At 39.6% G+C, this 20,868-nt stretch overlaps 1 protein-coding gene across 7 annotated transcripts in view; it reads left to right on the top strand.

Annotated features, from left to right (window-relative positions):
* The window catches only part of STOX2 (storkhead box 2), a 129,120-nt gene extending 110,618 nt beyond the window's left edge, over positions 1–18,502 (top strand). For 6 of the 7 annotated variants that reach the window (XM_034064898.1, XM_034064904.1, XM_034064901.1 and 3 more), the window contains 2 exons: positions 6,001–8,266; positions 12,782–18,502. In XM_034064898.1, coding sequence (XP_033920789.1) covers positions 6,001–8,266; positions 12,782–12,977 — 2,462 coding nt within the window. In that variant the 3' untranslated portion in view covers positions 12,978–18,502. Of the gene's footprint in view, positions 1–6,000; positions 8,267–11,574; positions 11,704–12,781 lie in introns of all 7 variants that reach the window. The other variant, XR_004549866.1, reaches the window with a different exon arrangement.
* Positions 18,503–20,868: the final 2,366 nt, after the last annotated feature.

Raw genomic sequence — 20,868 nt, 5'->3', positions numbered from 1 at the left:
TGGTAGAATGAAAATGGTTTGGATTAAAGATACTGTAATGTCAAAAAAAAGGAAACCTATATTAAGAATGTACTGTTGAATATGCTGCTTCCATACTGCAGTCTGTATCTGGAGTTGGTGAATCATGCAAAATGCATCTTGTAGAGTTATCTAAAAGGGTGGTGTAAAAACATTGGGCAGAGGTTTACTGCTCCCGAAAGCACAACTCTTTCACTTGCGCTTTGTGTGATCATGGCCAAAATGTTCTGTGCCTGAGTTAAGAGTTCTCTGAACTAGTTGAGAAACTTCACTGTTGTACCTCTTTTACAGCTGTAGAAAGTAGCTAATTAAAAATGCTTCAGTAGAAAAACTACTGATGCATCTGCCTCATCTAGGCAGCCTAACCATAGCCATGTTTTGATGTCTTGAAATTTTTTGCTTACGTTTCAGAGCAAGAGTTACTTAAAGCCTTGAATATTACATGGCTTTTGCCATAACTGGGGCTAAATTCTGAGATTTTAAAATATAATGCTGGGTTGAGAACTGTGTTTGGAATAAACAATTCCTTCTGACATTTAATAATCACGCTTTGGAAAAATGTACTGTGCAAGTGTATTTTGTAAATACTGGCTTTCTGTCCCAGTTTGTGGGTTTGTTTATCAGGTTTTTTTTTGAGTATGCTTGGCTGATTTGAAAATAGGAGTAAAAGTTGTAAGGGATAGAATGCAAATAAAGCAAAGTTTACAATTATAATTCCATTTTACTAATTTTGATTTTTTTTTCCAAGTCGGGTTTGCAAGTATTTTTCCAATGATTCTATCAATATTTTTATATAACCATTGTTGTATGGTGGAAATGATAATTTATTAGGGCATCCCTGGGGTTTCCTGGGAGCATGACTTGTGTGTTGCGCTATTCTTGCTAGACAGTACCATGCATCAAAGATAATTCAACAGGCTGGATTATTTTGTAGACTCTGCTCAGAAGCAGCCTGAGGCAAGTTAGCACACAGTCTCTTGCTGCCTCTTTATTTTCCACTAGCCATGAACATGTGCATCTCTCAAGTCTGAGATTAAAAAAAGGAGAGCCTTGTTTTTCCTATCTCACTTCCCAAAATGTAAAGAAAATTATCTGAAAAAAAAACCCCACCCCTTGTTGTTCAGTTTTTCCCCTCTAGAAAAATGCCTTTCTCTCCCAGCCCTGACACATTTAATACAGCAAACATACATGTTCTCTTGGTGTAGGAGCATTATCCAAAAATATTGTCCTTTCCAATAAACAGAACCTCTTCTTGTACTGGTATTTTTCACTTGTCTGTCTAGACTCTCATAAATCAAACATGGCTTTTTGAGCCCTTGTATTCACTGTGGCTATTTTAAAATATCTGATGTTCTCCCATATTCTGATAGTTTAATTTTCCTGATTAGGTGCTGATGCTCTGAGAGGAAGGAGACCATTACCATTGTAAATGTATCTGTCATTGTCACATAACCTCTCTGTATTTCACCCTGCAGCAGCACTTGTCTGCCTGTGTTGTTTGTGTTTTAATGAACAGATGCTTCACTGCGTTTCATGGAGTCTATAAATTTCCTAAGACCCCAAATGCTATTCTCAAGCTGCCTAAGAATAATAAACCTTTTTCCTCATTGCAGGATCTTAACACTTGCAGTTTAGCCCTCTAGTTTGCTGAGCCATTGTGCAGACATAAATCTGGGCCATGGCTCTATCTGAAATAAGGTATGCTAATTATTTATAACATCACATAGCAACCACTCCACATCCTTAACTAGTATTTCATGAGCCAATCAGAGTATTTCTTTTATCCCTTGTTAAGCCTTAGCATCAGCTCAGGAGAAAATAATTTTAGCATAGTTAACACCATTTAAATACTACTTCAGATGTACTTTTCATTAATTTATTTTATTGAAAAAGTTTGTATGATAATACGCATCTTATTTGTGGCTTTTGTTATTTGTCAGGTTTCTAGAAAAGTGAGAGGGCTCCTGCTGCATGTGCTCCCATTACTCTAACTTAGAAATAAACAATGAGATGTTTGTAGAGCCCTACTTTATAATTTATGGACCATGGTTTAAATCCCTTACATTAAAAGTGAATCTTCTAAATCCAGTATAAGGAGCTAAGAATGTAACCTCTGTTCCTGTGTTTGGCAGCCAGCCCCTCTTATCTGTATGAGCCTGGCTGAAGAAAGCATCAAGCCTTAGTCTATACTGCCTTTAGTAAGGATTTCCCACACACACCTTTTTTTTTCCCTCCAATTCTGATCATGTACTTCTCAAAATAATTTTAAGGTGTTCAGAATTCTGGGGTAGAAAATGCTTATGTATTGCATTAGGCTGCTTTTGAAGTAAACTGATCCCTGAAAGCTGGCAAATTCCTCTGACATTCACCTTCCTAACTGTTCACTCTTTAAATATGTGAAATGTATATGTAGCACTTAAACTGAGTGTTTTACATTAACTGAGTTCGCTCTAGGTCAGTGTTCTTTGTGAGCAGCAAACAAGACATAATCTTCTGTCTGAAAGCTTCAGTGGATGGCATAGTAGACTCTCTTGAGATGCAGAAAATGTACATGTCTGATGATTCAGTGTCCAGACAGTTTCTGCTTTTGAATTATTAAACCACTACATAATCTTAAATAACACCACTGCTGTCATGAAGTATTTTGTATGCTAGAGTCTCTAAACTGCCGGATTTTATCCTCTTGTCCCTATTTAATGGAAAAAGGGAGAGCATAAGGAGACTTTTGAATGCAGTGGGATAGGTTGCTTATACACATGGTGTGGGCAGGTTGCTGTAAGAGAAAAGTCTTGAGAAAGCCAGGAGATTTGTATTTAAAATAGGAGCAGTGGGAGCCACAGTAGCATCAATGCTCCTGTCCACCATGGAGGAAAGCCTAATTTGAGTTTGGGCCTAGAATTAGCTGGCAATGCTGAGTATCAGACATTTGCATCTACCATCATCACTGCTGGCTTAGTGAACCATAGGGATGTGCTGTATATTGGGAGTAATAAAAGTGATAGTCCCCAGCTCCAGAGAGAAGACCGATGCAATTAGCTTCACAGCATCACTGACTGCCCAAGCACACTCTTCTTTTTTTTTTTTTTCTAATGGTATTTATCTGCACATTCTCTGTTCTCAGGACTTAGTCAATTAATGTAAGTACTGTGCACCCAGTGTTAGAGACTCATTTACCCAACACATTGTAGTCATTATGGTTTACTATTTTTACCATATATTTGTAGTGCATTTTTGCCTAAGTTAGTGTAAAACATCAGAAGATCCATTTAAATCTCTTTCTCTGACTTTTCTGTAAACTCCTGGAGAAAGTTTTCCTCTCTCTTATTTTTGTTCCAATGTTTTTGTAACCATATGTTAAGAAAAGTTTTAAAGCAAAATAAGGATGAAGAACCAAGTTCTCACGGTCAAAGGTAGTTATGTGTTGAGCTTTTGTTGTGTAAGCTCCTGGAAAATGCAAAGGATTGGTCAGGTTGTCTGTGTAGAGACAGGAAGAGAGATTGGCTGCTTCACAGCAAGTGCATCTCAGTTGGACCAGGACTGGACCCTGCAGTGCATTTTCAGCGCAGTATCAAGAGGCACATGAGTTTGAGTTCAGGATCATCCACTTGTGGTGATGTAGGGCATCATGTAAAAGGGGTGGTATTACCCAAGCAGACACCACAGGACTGAAGAGGTTAGATGATGACTGGTGGTTGTTACAGGAATTGAAATCACTCTTCATGTCCTGTGCTTTTCTGAAAGCTCATGTGGAGGACTGGCCAATTACCACTGCCTCACAGTCCAGGGGAGGCTCAGCATATTGCTCTTCATTGCAGAGAGAGTCAGGACTGTGGAATAGGGAGGAGTAGTCCTTTTTTTTCCCTAGCTCTTTGGATTTCAGCTTTTCCCATCTGTTGCCATTTCTGGCATGTTTGCTCATCCAGCAGTTTGGGGGGGTCTCTGTTAGTCTTGCTAGGTTTATCACATAAATTGTGGACACGACATGAAAAGGGGGGAAAATGCACATTCCTGATTCTCCATTTCATTTGCATATTTCTTCCAGTTTTCAGTCTCAGTTATTCTCTCAAATTGTATCCTTTCTTTACCTCTTCTACTTCCTGTGTCTGGATCAGCTGAAATCTTTCAGATCAGTGGACTATGCATGAAATATATTTACTGCCCCATGTACTTCTTGCTGACACCTTCTCTATTGTAAATGCTTTCACTCGTGTCCATGCTAGCCCTAACACTTTGCTGTTTCCATTATAAGATTTTTAGTTACACATATTACTGGTCATGAGCAGTATGGTCATGTCTCTAAATTCAAACAACATTCAAAGCTAGACATAAGAATACTTATTATGTTGCATGCAACCCAGTAGCAAGGAAGAGGGTGAGTTAAGGAATTGGTACAACTTTTCTATTTCTTGTCACTAATCTTTTGACGGTGTGTTGGTCACAGTGCCAGAGCCCTTGCTGTCACCCTCATGCTTGCTAACACAGGAAGATCAGTGAGCTTGCAGGCTCCAGCCTTTGACACGTGGGAGAAGAGCTGGTGAGCAGACACTACATGTCACTGAAGATACTCTGTATGTGACAAGTACACCTGCTTGAGAATTTTCCATGAAGTATTTTTGTGATAACCATATGCTTTGTTGACATGTTTTTACGTATGTGATACCATGGAATTTCTGTTCTTTAGGATAGTCAGTTTGAGTTGACAAGGCCATGACCAATTGGAACTGAGTTTGTCTCCTTATGAGTAGTGGTGTTGACCAGATGACTTCATGAGGTCCCTTTCAACTTACTTTAGATTGTTGGTTTGTTTGGTTTTTAATTGGTTTTGTTGAAAACTAAGACCCAGAGTAAATCATATTTACTTTTTTACTTTAAAATAGACCATCTAAACATCTAGAAAAAATTTCTCAGCTTCTAAAAATGTAAATCAGGTCAGTACCCAGCATTAACTTAAAATTCAAATGCATTTGAGTCAACAGAATGTATTGATTGAAGAAAGCTTTTTCCACTGAAAATTTTGAAGGATTTTTATTTCTTATTCAGCATAAATAGATTTTTTTAAACAAGCTTTTGAAAAATCTCTTGTTCCTCAGCTCTAGATGGAACTTAATCCTGTGCACAGCAGATTTGGTCCTGCACCATTGAACCCAGTGGGAGTACTGGTGGTGGGAAGGATCATGCTCACAATACCAAATCTACTATGTGGCTGATGTGACATTGATGCAGAGTCGTCGTACTTGTCCTGGTCTCCTTATGTGATATGTGTACTTTAGGGAGTGTTCCTCAAGTCTTACATGAAAGGCAGGTAACTCTGAGAAGCAAATTTTCAGCAGCTAAATCTATAACTTCCATCATAGTGGAAAAGTCTGTTTGGGTAAGATGAACCGTATCACTTAGGATGTGTCTTTTTTTTGATCAGCTGCTATAGTTGAAACATGAACAAATCTGTTCAGGTTTGTGATAAAGGCACAGACTGGGGGAATGGGTTTTTTCTATGTAGTATTCTTATGTGGAAAAACAGTTTAGACATCCAGAGTAACAACCACTGTTGTACACGTGACTGGGCATTATAATAAATAGTTCTGGTGAACTGGGATATAAATATTCAATTGGAAGAAGAAGAAAAGTGAAATGTTTCCCCTGACACCCTTTGGCTTCCAGTAATTCCATCTTGTATCTTAAGGTCACCTGCAGAATGGAAGTGACTAGAAGTTCTCTCTCTCTCTCTTTTTTTTTTCTTTTTAACACTCCATTAATGGCCTCCTTTCTATTTAATTAATAATTGACATGTCTGAAGTGTAAGAGATAAATGAGAAAACAAACAGACAAGAGAATGCCTAACAAAATGCTTTAGTGGAGTTGTTTTTTCATCATATTCCAGCTTTCACATTGGGAAAACCAGTTTTTTGTTGGGGAGGGAGGAGCCAGAGAGTCCTCCTGTATGGTTTTATGTACTCCCTGATATATGTTTACTGTCATTTCTAGGAGTTCCAACACCCAGTCCAGAAATCCTTCGACATACCTTGAATATGCTTGTACGGGAGAGGAAAATATACCCAACTCCAGATGGCTATTTCATTGTAACCCCACAGACTTACTTTATAACACCATCTCTCATACGAACTAACAGTAAATGGTACCATTTGGATGAGAGGATACCTGACAGGTCTCAATGTACCTCCCCACAACAAGGAACTATAACTCCCTCCACCTCGGGATGCGTCAGGGACCGAACACTACCCAAAAACCACTGCGACTCCTGCCATTGTTGCAGAGAAGACATGCACAGCATGCATGCATCTACCCTACAGAGGAAATCAGCAAAAGACTGTAAAGACTCATACTGTCCTCCTTCATTATGTCAAGTCCCACCTACTGAGAAAAGTAAAAGTACTGTCAATTTTTCATATAAAGCGGAGACACTCACAAAGCCTAAGGATGTAGAAAAGCAGTCTAAGAAATTCGGACTCAAATTATTCCGGTTAAGTTTTAAGAAGGACAAGACAAAACAGTTGGCAAATTTCTCTGCCCAGTTTCCTCCAGAGGAGTGGCCGCTAAGGGACGAGGACACTCCTACTACTATACCTAGAGAGGTAGAAATGGAGATTATCAGGCGCATTAACCCAGACTTGACTGTGGAAAATGTAATGAGGCACACTGCACTAATGAAGAAACTTGAAGAAGAAAAAGCTCAACGAAGCAAAGCAGGATCTTCAGCTCACCACAGTGGACGAAGTAAAAAGAGCAGGAATCACAGAAAGTCTCATGGGAAATCGAGGTCACACAGCAAAACTCGGGTGTCCAAAGGAGACCCATCAGATGGCTCTCATTTGGATATACCTGCTGAAAGGGAATATGAGTTCTTTGATCCCTTGACTCGATCCCCACGGGAAGGCTGTTTTATAATAGAGCACAAGGGAGATAATTTTATAATGCACAGCAATCCTAACATGATTGAATCTCACTTTCCCATGACACCAGAGTGGGATGTGTCTGGTGAGCTGGCCAAAAGAAGAACTGAAATGCCTTTCCCTGAACCTTCCAGGGGAAGCTCCCACTCCAAGGTCCACCGGAGCCACAGCCATACACAGGATAGAAGATCAAGGAATGAGCGGTCCAGTAAGGCTAAAGAAAGGTCTAGGTCCATGGATAACTCCAAGGGACCTCTGGGCTCAGCTGCTTTAGGCACACCTGAAGATATGGGTGAAGGCTGTAGCCCAGATGACCAAACAACTAGCCAAACTTACATTGATGATAGTACCTTAAGGCCATCTCAGTCACTCAGTCATCAAAGGGCTCTGATTTCATCTGCAAGCTACAAAGAGACTTGCATTCCTGAAAAAGCTAGTGGCAGTGTAGAAACCCCCAGTTCTTGTAGCCTATTGGAACAAAGCAAGCCTACAGAGAATTTGCCATCATATAGTGAGCTCAACTCCTGCACAACAAAATCTGCAGTTGATGACTATTTTCAGTGCAACACATCCAGTGAGACTGTGCTTACTGCTCCATCACCACTGGGAAAGAATAAAGAGGATCATGATACACTGACAGGGACAGATGGGCTCAAAAAAATTACTCCCACAGAAAGACAATCTCAGCATATTGCTAGGGAGCCTGGGGTGCACAAAGAGGAGTCCCCAAAGGGCCCAAGCAGTGGTTCAGTAATTTCTGGACAAACTCCAGAGGTGATTGCAAATGGGCGGCTTGTTCAACATCATAGTGCTGAATCAAGCAGCCTTGATAAAAGGAAAGAAATATTTAGCAAGGATACACTCTTTAAACCTCTGCACAACACTCTTTCTGTGAATAGTTATCATAAGTCTAGCACACCCCTACTAAAGCCCCATCAAAAGACCCCCTCTGATACATTGCCAGTCAGATGTGAGAAACTTGAACAAGCGATAGTAACCTCAGTTACACAAGTCATGCCTGTTTCACAGAGACAGCAAGAGACAACTGGAAACCAGGAGGCCTCCTTCGACTACTACAACGTATCTGATGATGATGACTCAGAGGAAGGAACCAACAAAAATGCCGAGGACGAAAAGAACAGGGATGATGTTGGTACGATGCAGTGGCTCCTAGAGAGAGAAAAGGAGAGGGATTTGCAGCGGAAGTTTGAGAAGAATCTCACTCTTCTCACCCCAAAGGAAACAGACAATAGCAACAACCAGAGAGCCACTCACTCAGCCCGCCTGGACAGCATGGACAGCAGCAGCATTACTGTGGACAGCGGGTTCAACTCTCCACGGTAGGACTGCCACATTCATTGCAGCTTTGCAGACTAGAAAATTCCATTTATAAGTATATGTGTGTGTGATATTGGTGACAGAACATAGGGCCATATTAAACAATTTCACATGTTTTCAGACAGTGTTTTCTACAGCTCTAGAATCTGCCATTCAGATGTGTGGGTTTCAGTGTAAGCAGCCAGTATCCATTGCAGCACTGACTCTGTATTAGTTTTTGTGTTTGCTGAAAACTCCCTTGCATCCTTTTTTTTCTGTATTGAACTTGTGTTTGCATTTAGAGTAGATGGGATGAGCTGCTGCATACTTCCCCCTTCCCTTTCCCTCTAAGATACTATCAGGAATAATCGGAGGACTAGACATGACTAAGCAGCATAATCTTTGGCTCAGACAAAAAAAATAAACCGCCAACCAATAAACCAGAACAAAAGCCGTGATGATTGGTTTGTGTTTGGGCATTTTGTTTCTTTTCTGACAATTTTTGGAAGTGTTTCTGTCACCATTGCAAACTGTTGAGACTGGAGAAGCCACTTTCCCCACAGGGCTGAAAGTGCTCAGGATATTTGAACTTCAGAAGTGGCCCAGCACTGCATCAGCAGCAAGGGGGGTGCTATGCTTCTAAGATATTTGGGGAAAGAGTCTAGATGCTTGTGTGTGGTGGTGCTGGTTAGTCATTTCCATTTCAGGGATCGCAGGTGTCATGGAAGTCTCAGTGTGCTAGGAGTCTTACAGGCATAGGGAGGAGTGTGTTCCCTGTCCTGGAGATTTCTCAAGCTCATTTTCAGGTTCAGAATCCTCCACACAAGCCTTCTTCCTTCTCTCTGACCTTTGACAGTCCTAGGTCCCTACTGGGATGGAGCTTGACTGGCTTTGTTTGCCCTGGATAGCAACCCATCAGAGTTCAGAACAGTGACTCCACAAGCACAGAAATAATTTACAGTAGTAATTCTTTTATAGTGTTTTACTTAAGCTTAAATTATTTATTGTCTGTGTTTAAAAATAAAACCTCCAAGACTGGATTTGTATTAGGTGAAAGCAAATTGCGGTTTTGGGGGTATTCTTTGCTGGTATGTTGTGTCCACCCTCCCTTCCCTCTCCCCCCCCCGCAAGGTGTTCTTATTCCTCAGAGTTACTTTATTTTTTTAATCTCTAGTGAAGGCTCTCAGAAAGGCACACGAAGCATTTCCTGCTTCTACACAGGACTGAATTTCATTTTCAGTTAAAGTCACATCACATGGCTACTCCCACTTGATGTTAATGACAAGGCAGCAGTTACTGGGCCTGCTGCAGCATGCAGTGATTATCAAACTAGAGCTGGCTTTTTTAACATATGTTTCATTTTCCTGAGTAAAAAGTTTGAAAAATAATTTGAGTAAATTGTACCACTTACTGTGAGCCCACCTTAAAAAAGAAACTTCAGAAGGTTTTGAGTTTGTTCTTGTTACAGATTGTTCTGCAGATGCTTGGCATCTTTCTCACATACAACTGTTGTATCGGGCGATTTGCACTGTTCTTTTTTAAATGTAATCTCTTCTTTTAGCTGAAGTGCTATACATGCAGTCAGTTTTTGTGGGGGAGTGTGTGGTGGTGGTTCATTCTTGCACAGCCTGACTCACTCTGCAGAGTGCATTTCACCTTCAGGATAGGATGTTGACTGGATAAAAATCAGTTCTTAGACTACTTATGCGAGCTGAATATCAGGTGTATGTCTCTGGTTAATGCAAAGGCAAACATTTCATTCCCTAGTTATTTACACAAAAGCTGTTAATGTTAAACTTAGCAAGAGAACAGAACATGCCGAGCATACTGGATTTAGTGCTGCTATACCACTTTGTTTAGATGAAAAGGAAAACAGATAAGCAGCTTTTAATAATCATTGTGTTCTATGCATCTCTTTTATTTTACTATTATTAACAAATGCCTTTTTTTTGGCAAGGCCACATAAAGTAAGCTTTTTTTAAAAAGAAAAAAAAATCCAACATTTTGTGTGGTTTTGTTGCACATTTGTTTTGTAAGACCAATGGATAGTCTGGATATTTCAAAGGCTTTTCCATAAGCTTTGCATCAAAATTATCAAATTGGATAATTTTGCTGAGTTTCAGTCACTTCTTGGTATTAGTCTATAAAAATATATTGAGCTGAGGGTGAATTCAGCACTTTGGCTATAATTGCAATCCTGTTTTACTTTCCTACCTTATAACAAAAATGTACTGCACAACCCTTTTTCAGGAAATACGAAAAAGCCACTCAGCATCCATCTGGTAAGATTCACCTAGATCTGACAGTGTCCATTAGCAGATGCCTAGGGAAGAATAAAAGAACAGGATGTGCATGTAGTGATATTCCTCAAGTATACTCTTCTAGCAGTGGTATATTTTCATTTAAACTGAAATGTACAGTGTTGCTTTGGGACTCAAAACTACCAGTTCCACAATGTGAAAGAAAAAGTATATTTTTAAAGTGTGATAAATTAAAAAAGGGGCATTAAAAAACCCCAAACAAACAGAAAAAAAAACCTAAAACCCAGGGTGCAGTTAAAAAGATTTACAATGGTCATTTGACTTCAGTTATTTTGTGTGTTAAGTTGTGAACACATCACCATTGGGAAGACAACTTCAAAGTATTTTGTTTTTTGCTTCTATGCAAGTTGTATATATCATAAAACTTAGATGTCAATATTAATTTTTTCCTTTATTTTTAGAGCTTATGTAATACTGCTGCTCTTTTGTCACCTAAAGAAAGAGCTAATCTTAGCATTACTCTGCATGCAAAATTCTCACTGCAGTCTTTGCTTATACATATTGTAATGGTCAGTTTGTAATACCGGAATTGAAAATGTGTGAAGATCTGGAATTCGTGGTCCCGTAAAGAATGATATAATACTGAATGATCTCAGAAAAACAAAGGTTGCATCTATTTTCATTAAGAAGCAGAGGGAGGGGAATCAAAAACTGAGAAACAGAAGTGCACACGTCATTGCAGCTAAGAGATCTCTTGCTCTGTGTGTCAGCCATCATAGCTGTTTAGAAGTACTGACAATAAGGTGATAATTGGCAGAAGACCATCAGAACCAATTTGACCAATTTAAAAGATAGATGGGAGTTTTCATAAAAGCATTATTGATTTTCCAGATTCAGTCAGCTTAAGATGATTTAAATCTCCCTACAGCTAAACAAGTTGTTTCTTCCTTCCCCTATGCCATGCACTGACATTTCTCCCCTGCCACATCCAAAGGTGTTCATTCCTACTCTTCCTCTGATGCTAGTACTAATTTTTTTTATCTTTTTGTTGTTCTTTTCTTTCTTCTTAGGGCTAGTATTTAACTGAGAGCAGTCCCTGATCTGGCTGGCTGCAAGGCTCAGCATCAGGGAAGCAGCAGGAACATGTGGCAGGGTCAGGTCCACACAAGGCAGGCAAGAGCTGCCCCTTTCAGTAGCAGGTAAATTTAGGTTGATTTTAAACTGACTATGAAATTCTGTCATTAGTATCTTTGTTTCTAGTTCTTATTTAACAAACCCATTTAGTTTTCTAAATGTATTCTGTCAGCATCTCCATAGCAAGTGGTGATGTCATTTTGCAAAGAAGTAGGGAAGTATACATAATCCAGGGCCACATGACTGTTTTTAAGACAAATCTGTCTGCACAAGAACACATTCTTTGGAGATGAAAAAATATTAAGAGCGGAAAGATAACAAGAAGTAGCAGTGGTAAAACTAGCCGTAGCATATGTTGGCTGAGATTTTTAAAAACTATCTTTTAAAAAGACTACAGGCTCCTCTATGTACATAATTAAATGTATCATTAAAAGGTTTAGTCTTTAAAAGTGCTCAGTGTCTTGTCCCTCCCATGGATAACTGACATGTTAGAACTGAAAGAATGTTGTCCATTTAATGAATGAAATAGCAGCACTAGTTGTTGTGTAGGGCATGATCACAGACAAGGTAGTTAAGATTTATCAGCATCTTATCAGTTGCAGTTGCTTCAGCTTCAAAGCAAAATTGTAAGTGTTGTATTTAGAAGTATTGTGGGTTTAATGTAAAGTACCCTTTTTAGTTAATATTTTGTGTACAAAAACATGAATAGGAGACAATAAAGGAAGCTGTGTTACATGATTGCTCTCCTAGCTCTGCCTAATCACAGAGCTGATTTGATGAAGTTATGTTGCAAAAATGCATCAGTCAGGGAAGAAAATTAATATATTCCATATGCAAAATGGAAGCTATTTCCTTGAGTGAAAAATCCAGATGCTTGGTACTGGTTCAGCTTCCAGTTTGTGTGACAGCTTCAGCTCTGCTTAGTGCTATGCCTGTGTTACAGTATGATGACTGCTGAGTACCTCTGGAACGCATTTTGGAGAAACATATGTGTACTGTCAAAATGAGATGGTTCATTGATGTGACATTACATACAAACACAGGAAGCCTATTATAAAACACTCTATTCTCCTTTCCTGTCTGGTCATAGATATATAGGCATGTTGTATATGAGCATGTATACATATTTCTTTTCCGTTCTAGTACTCGTGAGAGCCTGGCATCCAACACTTCAAGTATTGTTGAAAGCAACAGACGTCAGAACCCAGCTCTGAGCCCTGCACATGGTGGCGCGGGCCCAACATTCAACTTCCGAGCCACTGCAGACCCACCCACAAGTGAAGCTGAGAAACTGCAGAAACCTGCTAACTGCCTGCAAGCTTCTGTCACTAGTGTCTGATAGTCATCCTGCCTCAGATCTTCTGTCTTGTTCTATACAGCAAAGTTTACGACACTGGGACTGATGTTTACATCTTTGGGGGAAAATAAAAAAATGCATCTCAACCACAGTTTTAGTGTTTACTTAAACTGTGCTGCTATGTAGACTAGGGGCAACAAAGAAATCTTTATTTCAAGGTATCGCTTTTCACATTTGCGGCTCTGTAGCAACAGAATAGCAGTAGGGATAATATGTACACTTTTTCCTTCACTTACTTGTAACTGAGCACATATATGAAAGTCTAGACACTGTAAGTGTAAATCTGCATTTTCAATGTCCATGCAGTTGCCAACTTCATTTTAAAAAAATGCCACAGATGTGTGATGCCCCTGGTCAGAGGCTAAACTCTGCTGCAGAGTTGATCGTTTTTTGCTTCAGAAACTGAGCCACTGCTGAAAGTAACCAGGCAGGATCACCATGAGGAAAAACAATGCCAAACATGACAAGTGATGACCTCAGCTCTATCTGTGAATTATTAATACTAATCAGTCATTTTCACTGTGCGTTTTTGTGACACAGTTCTGCAAATACCCATTTAAGCGAGTAAAAAGAAGTTTGGGGTTTGTTTTGTTTTTTTCCAAGTATGGAGGGTGGGAAGGGAGGCACTTCTGCTTTGTGTTTCAAAAGTATGAGAGATGTTTACTTAAATGAGACATGATACTTGACCTTCAGTAGTCACAAATGAGGAGGTGGGCCTTTGCATAGAGGGGGGAGTGGGGAGGGAAGGGGAAGTTATAACTGTCATGAAGCCACAATGTGGAGTGACACAAAATACAACAAATGTCTTCAGTATAAATCAAGTATTTTAAAAAGATAATCTAATTCTTGTGTCACTTCTGGTATTGCAACTTGCCATTAATATAGGAGTCAGGATAACTAATTTCTTGGAGCAAAAATATTCTTTATGATATAAATGACAAGTATGGCCTGAAGAATTGATTTCTTTCTAGTGGAAGGACATAAATCTATTTTATGTAGCTTATTAAATAGAATGCCTAAATTAGGCTATTAAAAATAGCATACATTGTAGTGATTATCAGAGAACAAAATTTAGAGAATTATAAACTTCTGGCCTTTTTATTCTGTGGATGTTATTTGCAATTTAGCGTTTTATGGACACATCTGATTTCTAGAAATTAAATGTGTCCACATGGTTGGCAGTAGAAATCTGAGTTCTGTTCATATGATATATCCTAATTGCTTTCCCCTAAACTGTTACTTCAAAGTAATTAGTACCATGTTAATTACCGCAGAGTAACTTCTAAGGATAGCTAAATTCCAAGAGTAATTTGTAGGTGTAGGATCACATTCTGCTCTGTTACTCATGCAACCTGATAGTGGAACAAACTGACTTCAAATTTAACTTTTTTCTTTTCTTTTTTTTTAATCAAAACAGATGAATTGGTGGAAGAATAACAAAGGTACTAAAATGTTCAACAGCCCAAATTGTTGCAAAGAAAAGCGACATTTACATTGTCTAGCTCTTGTAGTACACAGGTATGAAACCCAGCTATATGTACTAAAAACCAGTATTTTCATCAGGTTCTGGTGACATGTATTACTCTGTACACAATGTCATTTGAGCTTCACTCATGTTCTCCATTGTCATCAGAAGCCTTATGTTACACAGTTGGATATCGCTCATTTACTTATAAAATGGCTTTCTAACCCTGGACACAATCAGTTTCCCGTTCTGTCAAGAACACCCAGTCAATGCACAGGTCTGTTTTCCTTGATTTCACTGTATAATTTCCATTTCATAGGAGCAATAAGACCTTTCAGTGCACATAAAGAAAATTATTGTGCTTTTGGTTGGTTATCAAAGTCACTTGGCCTTTAGCCTTCTGCCTTATCATACCTTCCAAGATGTGCTCTAATTACCATATAATGCTTTGCATGACGCATCTTATTAATCAATATGTAACTCCAGCCGTACTTATTTCATGCAAACTGTACAGTCAGAGTTTTTGTGGGGAATTGTTATATACTATGCAGTGGCTGACTGTGATTTTGTTTCCAAGATGAGCTCTGACATCAGTAGTATGTATCAATTCAGTAAATAAAAATGTCGAAACGATAAAGAAATTTACAGTGATGATCTGAAGTACTAACGGCAGCATTAAAATGTGAACAGCAGGAACAAATTTCACCTTTGGGAGAGGTATTTGTCATAAACTAATCAGAATTTATGCAGGCAGCTGGTTGTACAGAAGACATAATTCCAACAAAATGTGATGGTACATACCTATAGACTGTGTAGTATGATATTTCCTAAAGTTTCCAGAGACCAGCAGACAACATAAATGTCATATTAATGTTGACATGGCATTGTACCAATATTAATGTGACTCTTGGAATATGGAATGTAAACAGAAGTTTCAAATAGAAACGTTCTAATCTTGAATTTTATTTTTCTTTTTCCTTTTAATATCAACAATGGAATATAAGGAAATTCCATCTTGAGGTTCTAGTAACAAAGCCACAAGAGTGGAGCTTGAGTGCTTTATGTCACCCTAATCCTTTGATGAAATCATAGCCTTGTATTACGTGGTTGCTTATCTATCATTCTTCTTCTAATGTATCAATTTAAAGGTTTACAGAATTAGATTAGGTTGAATCTGTGTTGTGTTCAACTGTAAAGGGTCAACACAAATCTGTCGGCATTTTGCACACTTAATATGTATTATTATAATACAACATGTTACTTTTATGGTAATTTTTTTTACACATATAACTACCTCCATGAATTTGATGAAATGCAGCAACATGAAAAGTGTATTGTACAAAGCAAGGTTAAAAACTTTGAAGCATTAGGTCATGGCGTTCTCTTGTGTGTCAATGCTTGCATATGAAGTCATCATGTCTCCATTGCCACAGTTTCCTTCTACAATATTAAAAATCTGGCTTTTAGATGAGTCACTTTAAGACTTTGACAAGGCTGCATAATTGGGGTAAAAGTGAAAAGAAGGCTGAAACCTTCTATCCTCTCCCCAGTTACTGCTGAAATTTCTGCCTGGTAGAACTTGAAAATGTATTTGTAATTTAGCAAATTAGGAACATCTGCAGTCTGTGAAATATGATTGACGGTTTGGGGTTTAACAGAAGACACTCTGAGTATTTTCTTGGCAGCCTTCAAATACTGTGGGCCCTATTCTGCCTCCATCTTTGTCAACATACCAGGTCATGGTTTCTCTGAACTGGCAAGGGTGTTAAAACAGCTCTTCCTTTAATGATAAACACTGTTCTCTAGGCTGTGTGCATCTGAAATGCTTGCTCCTATGGAAATTACCAACAGCCTTTAATTGACTTTGCTGGGAGCAGTATTAGGGTCCCTACTCAAGGTATGTGCCTGTTGTTCAAAGAACATGGGCGAGTTTCCAAGAAAAATCAAGCTGGCTTTTGAAAAGTAGCCAGCTGCAACAAGCCACCTTTCAGGAGGAAAGCAAGAAGGATTTTTCCAAAAACCAAAGGAAGAAAGTGGCAGTTGAACCTAAGCAGATCACATTTATATACAAATCCTGATTTATGAACATCTTTCAGCAAACCTAGTACCATTATTCTGATGCAAATTAATACACAATCATCAGTTGAGCTAATTTTGCCATTTTAAGGGTTTCAGTTAAAAAAAAATGTAAGAAATCATTAGCCATTTGGCTTCTTGCACCACTGTAAAACGTCTGCTATGCGCAAAACAATGTTCATTCAACTTTAAGAAGTAAAATGTATTGGAAAACAAATATTTTAATGAAAACCATGGCCTAAGTGCTTGCCAGCAGTAGTTGTTATTAGAAAAGAGAACAAGCAAATCAGTATTCAGAGGGCATCATAAACACGGATAATACTTGGCACTTACATCACACCTTTTTGCCTGAGGGCCTCGAAGCACTTGTCATGGTACCAGCTAAGCCTGGCAAGCCAATGGAGTAGGTAGGGTTCACTGGCCCTGCTTAATGTCCAGGCACATTGGAAAACATGAAGGCCAAGAGTCTGCGGGATAGTTTATTAATCAGTTGCTTTCTCAAAGTTACTGGATTAAGGGTTAACCAAAGTGTTTACTGTTTGTACTCTGAAGTTACTCTTTCATACCTTCAGTTTAAGTAACAGAGAAACTACTTTGCAGTCCTGCAAAGACTCTTGGATTAGCAGTGCCAAAACCAACCAAGTTTTCCGTCACATGAGTACTGCCAGTGGTGGTTTTAGAAGCAGTTATTTCAATTAGAAATTTGTTTTTCAAATACATTTCACAGAGCTTTTCCTAACACAGTTGTTCAAATTATGATGCTGAGAAGGCAAATAGCAGTCCTAATCTGGTGTCGCACCCACGGTTTACAATTCTCTTTGCTCTTCTGAAGAAAACTGTACAGTATTAGAGAGAAATGTTATATTTTTTACAAAATTCTTTAAAAAAAAGGGTATATATCTAAAATGTTCCCCCCAGCATAAGTAAAGTGCATCGTTACTGCATGAGAAGCATGCAGTGGACCCACCAAAAGCCAAGCTGGTGCTAGAAGAAAACGGGACTATCACACTTCTTATATAGCGGCGCTCTAAATGGTGGTTTATGCAGGTGCAAATCTGTCGTAACTCCCCTGATCTCCTGCGGATCTGACAGAGATGGGAATGGGTCGTTAACTCCATTGAAGCTCAGTTCTGAGCTGAGGGTTTCCGTGTTCCTCCCCCTGCCCCGAGACACTAAGTGCAGAGAAGGAGCAGAAGGTCACTTACACGCACCTGGCTCTGGAAGGGCAGCCTGGGCACAGCCAGCCAGCCAGGATGCTGCGACAGCTACCGCGTGTATCCCACCTCGGAAGGGCGATCTTTCGTGCGGAATGCCTGCCTTCGTGTTGTATAGCAGTTAGAGCCACCCAAAGGACACCCACCCAGAAGTATGAAAGGGCCCTTGGAGTAATTGGCACAGATGTTACTTTTATATGTGGAGGAAATTTAAGTTTAAAGGGATCATAATTCTGCAGGTAATTTTCTGTGAGTGACTGAATGTGGCTGTTGCATTAGGTTTAAATGAGTTAATAAATGCAAGTGGGACTTACTGTATGTTAGAAGGGAGTTTTGCAGCCAAGACTGCCTTGTATAAATGTGTTTGCACTGAAAAAAAAAATAATTAAGAAGTTAACTTGGTCTCTGGTTGCTGTAAAGGTCATCCAAGATGGATGTTCTGTTTATATTGTATAGTATTTCATATGAAATAATTGCAGTTCATGAAATGTCTTCCCTAACGTTACTGATTTATAACAGCACATTTGTAACATGGTTTTTATTGTGTCAGTGTACCATATTGTAAATGATGATTACTTGTCATGCTTAGTATAATAATTTAAAGGAAAAAAAAGGACAGGGATTTTTGTAAGTCTATATTTGAAAGTCCCTCCATATGGTAATATTGTGTTCATGTTGTTTATGTAGTGTTGTGTGAAATATCCATTTTGGATTGTGTTACTTTTTAAAATATTAAATAACATTTGGTTATATGTTTTAAGTGGATTCTTTGCACCGGCCGGTGGTTTTTAGAGAAATACTTGACGTTTCCATGTAACACACTGTTTCTCTCCCTCACTTAGGAAACCTTGCACAACAAACCAAATACCCCAGGAAAACAAGGGTTGTAACAACTTGCTGTTTTCATGTATGCTTCATTAGAGGTCTCTGAGTCATGTTAGTAAGAGCACATGGGAGAAAATTCATCAATTTTAAAACATCCCGGTTTGGACTGGACGTGAAGGTGACGGGTGCAGCGGCAGTGCGATCCCCACTGACCCTGTGAGCGCCCAGCTGAGTGCACCCAGGCTCCAGGAAATGAGAAGTCCACTGGGGCATCCTGATGCCAAGAGCAACAGCTGTCAGGTCCTTCTTTTCTTCTTCCCTCCATACTCATGAGCCAAAGGAGGACCTGGTGCACACACCCAATAGAAGGGCTCTAGCAAGGAGGTTTTTTCACATCCTTAAGAAAGAATAGTAAGTTGTTTTCCACACTGACAGCAGCTGTTTGGAAAGGCCCAAGTGGACAACATAATGTTTTGTCTGCCTTCTACCACCACTTGGAAGAAGGTTTTGAGGAAGTTTAGGCTTCAGGAGTTTGCAGTTTTGCCTTGAGAACTGCTGTTTGCCACGGTGGGCTGTGGGTATTTGCAAGATTTACAAGATAAAAAGCAAAGCAGCATCTGTTGGAAGTAGGTGCTGTTCTAAGCACCTTGGCTTGTCACTTGCTAGTGGTACCTACTATTACCGTGCTGCTTGTGGTCTTTGTTGGTTCCTCTTCCATCGCCCTGTGTTATCCATCTTGGAATTGTGGAATTTTAGTTATGGGGGGGGGGAAAGCCAAAGCCAGGGAGGGTTTGATCAGGGCTTTTTGCTGGCGCTGACCTTGCACAGCAAAGCCAGTTTTGGGTGGTGGTCAGAATGAGACTTTCAAGGCTTTTTTAGTATTGCTGGAGAAGTTTGCAAGTACAGTTTCCTCACAGAGAGCTTTGTTTCTTTCTCTGTCCTGACGGAGGGCTGGTATTTAGGTGATAGATTAGTCCAATCATTACCTGGAAAGAAACTACTGTTGTGCAAACCTATCACACCTTGCACTTCAAAACTTGCTTAGAATCATGGCTTTAGTTCTTTTCATGCTTTGCTGACAGGTGAACTGAAAATTTTAAGCAAGTGACATGTTTTTGGTGCAACATGGCATATGACATACTTAAAAAACATCTAGGGCTACTGTTCATCTGAAGAACTATTCCCTTGCTGTTGGATCATGCCTTTCTGCTGAGACCATTGAGTCAAACCAGCAGATTGCCATCTCTCTGTATCTAGGGATATCTAGATGCTTTAAAGTTCTACTTTCTAGACTTTCCTTCATCTGCCTCTCAACTATTTTGTTAGTCTGCTGTTTTCCTTCCAACCCATTTTCGGTATTGTCCTTCTTCCATTTTACCGTTTTTCCCATCTCTCAGAATCTCCTTCTGCTCCTTTTTCACATGTATCCTTTTTTACATTGTGGGGGCGTGGGGTTTATCCACACATTTCTTGACATGAGATGTCCTCCACCCCTTTTCTCACCCTCCCCTCTTGAATGTCACTCTAATGCTATAGTGTCTTCTCACTACTTTTCCATTACTTTCTCTTTTTCTCTCTCCCTGCTCATCAGAAAGACCTCAGAGAAGAAAGGGTGGTCAGCTGCTTCAGGACAGGCGCTCCTGTCAGCACTTCTCTTCAAGCCATGCTATTGCAGGTTTGTGAGCTTAAAAAAGTTTAGGAGTGTAAATATGCCCCCGCTTCCAGTCCCTTCTGTTCTCTTCTGACTGCTGCTCTTTTTTTTTGACCATATTTTTCAGCCAGCATCCCTGTGCTTTACAGGCTTAAAGAGGAGACCCAAACCCCTGAACAGCACTGGAACAGGTCACAGTGATCTCCTGCAGGGCACCAAGCCAGGCACCAGGTGAATTGTTAGCAACACAAAAATACCCAGCTGTGCTTCTCAGAATGGCTATAAGGGGAATCTCAGTGGCCTTTCCTGACTGGCAGGGAAAGAGCACATTGCCCCAGCACTGTTCACGGCAACTGGAACATGAAGGGTTTTGCAGCAGAGTCAAAGATGCTGGGACTTTGATAGCCTCCAGTGGTTTTGTGTCAAGATAGCTGAGCTTGCATTTGTAACCAACTTCCTTCTAGCCTTTAGGTCCTCATGTTTTAACAATGTATTTTTAGCCCAGTTCTCACAGAAGTGATGAATGGGGACTGGGAACGGGAAATCCCAAGTACTTTTTTTTGAGGTCTTTTTCCTTATCTCTCATCCTAATAAGCACAGAAAACTTAACCCTATGGTGCCAGATATTTGAGAGTAAGCAGA

This window comes from Melopsittacus undulatus, chromosome 7 (genome assembly GCF_012275295.1).
Source record: "Melopsittacus undulatus isolate bMelUnd1 chromosome 7, bMelUnd1.mat.Z, whole genome shotgun sequence".
NCBI lineage: Eukaryota > Metazoa > Chordata > Aves > Psittaciformes > Psittaculidae > Melopsittacus > Melopsittacus undulatus.
Note: the sequence above shows the minus strand (reverse complement) of the source record. Positions and strands in the feature narration are given on the sequence as shown.